Raw genomic sequence first — 8,376 nt, forward strand, 5'->3', positions numbered from 1 at the left:
GCCTTCTTCCCGAGTCGGCTTACCCGTTGTGACTGCATGGCCATGTCCTCATCGGCCACGAAGACCCGGCCTTCTAGGGACTCGAGCCGATAAACCAATCGCTGCGATGCCATGAAATGTGACGTACCGAGAAAATTCTCGAGGAAAGTATAATTAGAAAAGGAAATAATAGAGAGAGGCGTAACTATTTCTACTCCGTTCCGTTCGTTGATTCTCCCTCAACCAACTTTGTCCACTGGAGTGGGAACCCTAAGCAAAAGGGCAGCAAAGGAGGAGGAGGCCAAGATCACAAAGCTGCATCGCCGCCAGGCGGTCTCATCCTCTGCACCGGATGAGGCGAGCTATGGCACATGGGGAGGTGCTGCTGCAGGAGTTCTAGTCAGTGGAGGAGATGTGGAGCCATACACGGAGATCAGGGCGTACATATTTGGTTTAGTATTTGGAAGGGGCTTTGCGGTTTTAAAGTCTTTCAGTCAAATGTAAATAGCATCTTATTAGATTAGTTACTTCCTAACCCATGGTTATGAATATCCCTTAATTATAGCACATCAAGTCATTGAATAAAGATATTACATTTGAAAATTTCTCCCTCGCTCTCTATTTCCCTAGAAGATCCTAGAATATTTACCCTAAAAAGAATAATGTCAATGGATCGTTTTTTTCTAACGGAAGTCGGATTGGGATTATGTAAATATTTCTTTGGACAAATGGGGATGCAATTAAGCCTGAAAATATATCAACATTAACCATTTTTGGTAAATTAAAAGATAATTACTATAAAATCTCTATTTGAATGTGCGGCACGTTGTCCAGCTAAGCACGAAGTACGAGAGCTCTTTGGCTGTCTGGTCACCTATAATCAAACATTAAACAGATCAAAAACGCTCCGAAAAGGTTGGAGAAAGACGCAAAATCGAAATGACAAAGGAGCACAAACCAGAGTTTAACACAAATAGAAAAGGCCAATTATCGAGCAACTTGGAGCAATGCAAAGATATAAAAAGCTTCTGGCTTTCAAGGGATGAGGTCTTCGGTCAATAAGACATGTCACTTCCGGGCATGGGACACTCGGTTCTTTTCTATATCTGCAACATGGTTGTCAGGACCGTAAACCTGTCTTCATGATATGTCCAAAACAGGGCTCTTCGAAAATCTCTATATAAATTTCCATCAGACTCTAGTTAGATATAGCGCCAATCGAACTTTCGGGTCTTTCTTTCTCCAGGATTTCGGCAGTGCAAGTCGAGAGCTCGATTACTGCGGCATCGAAAAACTGGAGAGTGGTTCGTTACCGAATATTAATCCGCGTTAACGCTGGGAAGAGATGGCGGTCGGAGGGAATTTTGCATCTCAAGGACGGGGTGGGAACTATGAAGGTGGCGTCACGCCTTTCGTGGTCGTCACCTGCGTTGTTGCGGCCATGGGAGGTCTCCTGTTTGGTTATGACCTCGGCATCTCAGGTTGGTCGCTCGTTTCTTGACAGTTGTAAGCTTTGAGATGGTTCACTTTCTAAATTATGGGCGCGCATTTGGCACATACATACGACGGGACGAACAACACGTTTTCCGGTTATGAATCGTCGCAAGCAGAAGCTCATGCTTTAATGTGACGCATCTTGCTTTTTGCAATAATTGAGATGAACCATTTTACGTGTTTTTTGCAGGTGGGGTTACTTCAATGGATGATTTCTTGCTCAAGTTCTTCCCATCAGTGTACCATAAAACGAAAGACGGGTCGCTCCACGAGAACCAGTACTGCAAGTACGCAAACGAGCTCCTGACCCTCTTCACCTCGTCCCTCTACCTCGCGGCACTTGTGGCTTCCTTTGCCGCGTCGATGATCACCAGGGTCTACGGCCGAAAGATCTCCATGCTCTTGGGAGGCCTGGCCTTTCTCATTGGTGCAATCCTCAATGGCGTCGCGATGAACATTGCAGTGCTGATAATTGGCCGTTTAATGCTCGGTGTTGGGGTTGGATTTGCTAATCAGGTAGATAAAACTCGGCTGCTATGTTGCTCATTCTCATGCATTGTTTTAAGCTGTCAATTAAAGTTTTGCTTTTTGATTACCATCGCAGTCGGTTCCGGTCTATCTGTCCGAAATGGCACCAGCGAAGATCAGAGGAGCGCTCAACATCGGCTTCCAATTGGCCATCACAATCGGCATTCTGGTGGCAAATTTCGTTAACTACGGGACTGCAAAGATTGAGGGTGGATGGGGCTGGAGAGTCTCTCTGGCTCTTGCAGGTGTCCCCGCAATACTGATGACCGTCGGATCATTCTTCTTGCCCGACACTCCAAACTCCATCATCGAAAGAGGCCACCATGAGGAGGCCAAGAAAATGCTTCAGAAGATTCGCGGGAACGACAATGTGGACCACGAGTTCCAGGATCTGGTCCAAGCCAGCGAGGCCGCAAAAAAGGTCGACCATCCCTGGAGGAACATATTGGAGCAGAGGTACAGGCCTCAGCTCGTGATCTGCTTCCTCGTCCCATTCTTCCAGCAGCTCACCGGCATCAACGTCATCATGTTTTACGCGCCGGTTCTGTTCAAGACCTTGGGTTTCGGTGACGACGCGTCCCTCATGTCTTCAGCCATCACCGGTGTTGTCAATGTCGTAGCGACGGTGGTTTCGATTGTCTCGGTCGACAGGTTTGGAAGGAGAGGCTTGTTCCTTGAAGGAGGAATCCAGATGATAATTTGCCAGGTAAAACTAAAACATGTGCAAGCTAATATTGGGGATTTTTAAGTTTAAACAAGAATGTACGCCATAATTAAATGATAAATTTTGATCTTTTAAATTGATTTTGATTAAGAAAAACTGGAATAGTCAATTAATAACATCGTACTTACAGCAGATGACTGACCTTCCAATTCATTTTCCTACGTTCCTTTTGAGCTATTGATAGTGAATAACTCGAAAAGATACATCATCTTCATCTGAAATTCGAAGAGGAGAATTGCTCGGCTAATTTTGCAACGGCCCTAGTAACTGTTGGTGAATGCACCTGCTAATGGATGTCCACATTACAGATTGCGGTAGGAGCATTGATTGGCGTAAACTTCGGAGTCATTGGTGAAGGATCCTTCTCCAAAGTTGAAGCTGATCTGCTCTTGACGTTGATCTGCTTATATGTTGCGGCATTCGCCTGGTCATGGGGTCCGCTGGGGTGGTTGGTGCCGAGCGAGATCTGCCCGTTAGAGATCCGGTCAGCAGGACAAGCGATCAATGTCTCGGTCAACATGTTCTTCACCTTCATCATCGGTCAGGGGTTCCTCTCTATGCTCTGCGCCATGAAGTTCGGCCTCTTCTTCTTCTTCGGCAGCTTCGTGGTCATCATGACCATCTTCATATTCTTCTTCTTGCCGGAGACGAAGAACGTGCCGATTGAAGAGATGAACAGAGTGTGGAAGGCGCATTGGTTCTGGGGAAAGTACATTCCTGACGAGGCTGTCGTCGGTGAGGACCCCGAGAGATAGACATTTTTTGCAGATAGGAGTACAGATAAGAAGCTTAGTGATTTGTATCATTCAAGGTGGCAATACAAATTGGAGGGACGATTTATTTGATTCTCTTCCTCTGCAAAAACATGCGTGCATCTTATTCTTTGGTAGATCATCCGCACATGCTATGCTAAAAGCAAAAGAGTTGCCTCTATTCTTCTCGATTTAAGTCCATCCTCACTCGTATTTTCCAGTAAAATTGATGCGGTCGTACTGAACAAAAACTTGCACTTAACAAGTTCAAATGTTGAATGAGGAACTGAGCCACAGTTTGAAGCATCTCTACCGGAGAATGCAACGGCGTGTCATCTACAGTTTCACGAATCACAGTAGTTGAAACCCCTGGTTTACTTCCGGGGAAATTGGACCGCGAACTACAAATCAGTTGCATCAACGAGAAATAGCAACGACAGCAACTAAAAAGGCGCCGAAGACGAGATGCAGTAGAAAGATAACTGGTTTTTGGCAAATCATGTGATACAGCCAGAGCTTTATAACTTGGGCTTCTTCCGAGGAATTATATAAAGCAACAATCTTCAGCAGTAGGCTAAGCGCATAATGCATGTTGAGAATGGAGAAAGTACCTTCAGAATATCTTCTATTGGACTTCATAAGTCTGTCAGATGTGTTTACAATTGTACATATCCTTCAATTAAAGCAGCTCCTTCATTAGAATTTATCCACACTTACAGAGAGACGCCATTTCTGTAAGAACTGCAAAATAACAAGAAGGATACGCCAGGCCATGTATCAGAAAAGAAGCCCCCTGATAAGAGCTTCCTGTGATGCTTATACCAACTGTAATCTTTCGTCTCTCAAGTAGATTTCTACGATGGCACGATCTTAGCTGGAAAAAGTAGAAGTCGATGCTAAATTCCACTTAGGCTTCAAGGAAGTGGCGAGGCGAAGCTGTAGATTAGAGACTTTAGCACACAAAGAATATCACAAATGCTAGCAGAACTGCCTTTTGGCAATTAATTAACTTCTTAATCAACTAGGTACGACACCGTCGCATGAGTGACAGACACGAACCTACTCTTAAGTGGAAAAGAATATCAGAGAGAGAGAGAGAGAGAGAGCCATAAACCTACAAAATGAATGCAAATTTCACTTGAATCTTGTAGATAAACCGTGTAATCAATTATAAATAGCTGACCTCATTTCTCCGTGAGATCTTCTTAATGCTATTTTTTGTGGCTCAAGTACTGTAAGTTCAGTATTGACATCATCATTATAGAGTGTTTGATCATTTATTTGTTCTTCTTGGTTATAGTCGGGTTGAACTATAATATCATAATCAACAATTTTAGAAGTTTTGGGTATAAGAACTTCCACCCGAGCTTCTTGAATGCAAGTATCATGCATTCTTTCACTCCCATTGATGTCACCAATTTCAACGAACCTAGTGTTCTCAAATTCAGTAATTATTGTACTATGATTAGCACGATAGAATCTATACCCTTTGGACCACCAATCATTTTAAAGTCTAATTTCTTTTCACCAGGTTTCCTTTCCCCCACAGTTCAAAGGTTGAAACTGTCTCACTAGAACCCTGTTTAATAAAACCATGGAAGTCCTTAATGCATATATCCACAAGGATAAGAGTAAAAATGAATAACTAATTATAATCCTAATAGTTCCCAATAAAGTACGATTACTTGGGAGCCCGCGCTCAATACGATTACTCCGATACCACCTCTGTGGTGTTCGCCCTCAATCCTACTAAGAAGGCCTTGCGACATCCCAGATTGCCGTGTTGCTAACAGATTTTCATAATAATTTGTTATAAAATATAAATTAGAGGCGCATCCAAGAAACGTTGTGAAAGCCTTAAGGAAAGGCATCGCAGGAACGGAGGACAGGCATGCATACACACAACGAGGGTTAGTCTTAAATAGGGCTTATCTCGCACATTTGCCATACAATCAGATATACATAAATAGCAGATAGCCAGTTAAGTAAATATGTGTGTGTGTGTTATGTTTACATTAGAGTTACTCACATACATTTGGGATATAACACAAATAGCTACAATCCATCATCCACCTCTATCGCCATGGCCCTCATCCACGTCCTTACCACCCTACGGCCAAGACAAAAAGTATCTGCGGCTACACTATTACCAAAAACCTGCATGTACAACAAACCGCTCCATAACACTGAATGCATCCACTACTCCACTTCGTGACCCTCGTCTCTGTCGTCGTCGAATGGCATGAACGGCATAGGACCAGACAAGTGATTAGAGGAATCCAACACAAACAAAGATACAAAACGGAGCGGAACAAACACTTGAGATAAGCTCATATCTATCCATAACACCGAAATCAAAATACGAAACTGTTTTGCAGGGAACTTGGGGTAATAGTACTCTTTTCACGTATGTATAAAATTCATAGGTGTACTATAACGAAGGGTGGGGATGACGGGAGGTATCGTCATATCTATTTATCTGAAAAATGGTTAACCATAAGGAGTGAGCTTAGCGCTCAGCAGTGAAACAAATAACTCATCAACTCACATGCTATTCAATCATTCAATCTAGCAAGACTCAATATCCAAAACATACGGGCATGAAACGTACGACGACACCACACATTCCATGCAACTTAACTTCACACACATATGAACACACAAATGACTCCAGGTTCACTCTTTAGTTATCACTTCATTTCCGAGTTCATGAGGGACACATGCTTCATATTTATCCGAGGGATACAGGCGTCGATTCTAGATTTTACCCTGGCTTTTCGTTCATAGGACACCGGCCATGGTATTCATAAGGGACACAAGCCTCATTTTTTCACAAAGGACACATATCTCAATTTCCCCTACTCTTGGGCTCTATTCCAACGGGACACAGGCCATGGACTTCCCAATTTTCATCAGGCTCCAACAGGACAATGGTCCGGACATAAGCGGACATATAAACATCCTTGTCGGGACACAGGTCGACGGGATCCTCGGATTACAGATTTATTTCATGTGCAATCACACCACTTGGGGCTCTTCTCCCACACAAGTTTAAACACCCACTCATTCACATCAGGACACAACTCATGCGTCGATTCTTTAGATGCAACACAATTGGACACTGCACAAGATAGTCCGTCAACAATTTGACACTATACTTCACACGCCCAACCAAGATCAAGGACCAAAACACAAAATCACACACTACTCACCCATCTCACACACAGCCGAACCCTTCTTGAGTCTGGTGACTCAAATTTAAGCTCAATCGGCAGAAATTCATACAATCAGACTACGTAATCATCATACCCATAACTCACAGTCAACGATTCAAGCAATGGATCATCAAATCAACCTCATTTCCTAGCTCGTGCAAGACGAACTTCAGTTTCATATACCTATTTTCAAAATATCGTATCGCAGCCAATCGAACAACAAATCAACGAGTGAGCAGAAGAGTTAGAAGCTTCACTTGCCTCAGGATCGAAACCCAGGGAAAATGAAGCCAAACTGTTGCCAAACAAAGCTCAGGTCCTCCTTGGGTCATGCACGGCCGAGAGCTAGAGGGAGCGAGACAAGGGCGTTGAGGTGAGGGGAGCTAGAGCTGAGGTCGTGGAGGTGTTGTCTAGGACGAGGGCCGCTACCGTTGCCACCAAGGAGCTCGAACGGCGAACGAAGATGTGGCATGGATCTCTTAGGCCTCTTGGGTCTTTGGTGGAACTAACGAGGGGGTGGGGGAAGGGGTGTCACGAAAAGAGAGGGGGAGGGAGAGTGAGGGTAGAGAGAGAGAGAAAGAGGGTACTTATAGGGGTGGGTTAAGTGGGTTCGGTTTCTCATTCAAATCGTGTTCCAATTGCACTCAATTTCCGGAACAAACTCTCATTTCGTCATCCATAACTCATAATATCTCATAACATATCATCAATCCTCAAAATAACACTTCATTAGCTTCTCATTTATTACATAACTGCCACATAATTATCATTACAAAACCCGCTTTACTTGCTACAAACAAAAAAATTCGAGTCCTCACAATTACGCCTTTCTGCTGCACCATTTTGTTGCATTGTACGTCGTCTTGTGTATTGAGCACGAATACCATGTCCTTCAAGGAACTTAGTAAATAGACTCAAACATTCTAATGATTCATTATACTTTTCATAGTATTCACCACCTCTATCCGACCTTACTTAATTGTTTCTCAACTTCTTTAATATACATCTCAATTGCATTCACCGATTGAGATTTATCATACAAAAAATAAATATAAAATATTTTCATTAATGGAGCCAAAGTAATACACATGCGACAAGTTTATCCTAAATAATTTTTTGACCACAGAAAATTTCAAATCGATACACTTGTGATAAATTTATCATCTAATTTTTTGATCACCAAGTTGTGACCAATTTACCATCCATTAGTTTTCTTTAAATTTTTTCATTAAATTGTTGAATTAGATGACACGTGTGCAGATGGATTCACTCAACGTTCTTGAAAAATAAAAACTTATGGATAGTGACTAAACCAACTTTTCGCTCCTGGTCTTGGAGCAAAATCTTGGCCCTCCGCTCGGATTTCCAGCATCTCTTTAGATGGCAGATTGGTAATGGGTGCGATGTAGCCTTTTGGTTTGATCCTTGGAATCCCGGAGGGCCCCCGAATAGATTCTTCTCGGATGTGGAAATATACAGATTAGGCATACCCCGGAATGCCTAGGTGGCGAACTTCTTCAGCTCTTTGGATCATTCGCCGCACATAAAATGTGCCTTCGAATCCCGGCCCAAGCGGCTCCCGACTATTCATCACGGTCGTGCTGATCGATTTATGTGGCTTGGCCATGCCTCTAACGTCTTTTCCGTTGCTTCGGCCTGGAATTCTATTCGACCTACTACACGG

General features: G+C 43.3%; 1 protein-coding gene across 1 annotated transcript; it reads left to right on the top strand.

The window, feature by feature from the left end:
- Positions 1–1,281: 1,281 nt before the first annotated feature.
- Positions 1,282–3,621, top strand: LOC115738143 (sugar transport protein 10-like). Its single transcript, XM_030670671.2, has 4 exons — positions 1,282–1,460; positions 1,664–1,989; positions 2,078–2,707; positions 3,034–3,621. The coding sequence occupies exons 1-4, from the start codon at positions 1,325–1,327 to the stop codon at positions 3,478–3,480; spliced, it is 1,539 nt and encodes a 512-aa protein (XP_030526531.1). The 5' UTR covers positions 1,282–1,324; the 3' UTR covers positions 3,481–3,621.
- The last annotated feature ends 4,755 nt before the right edge of the window (positions 3,622–8,376 follow it).

The sequence above is a fragment of the Rhodamnia argentea genome, chromosome 8, assembly GCF_020921035.1.
Source record: "Rhodamnia argentea isolate NSW1041297 chromosome 8, ASM2092103v1, whole genome shotgun sequence".
NCBI classification, from domain to species: Eukaryota; Viridiplantae; Streptophyta; class Magnoliopsida; order Myrtales; family Myrtaceae; genus Rhodamnia; species Rhodamnia argentea.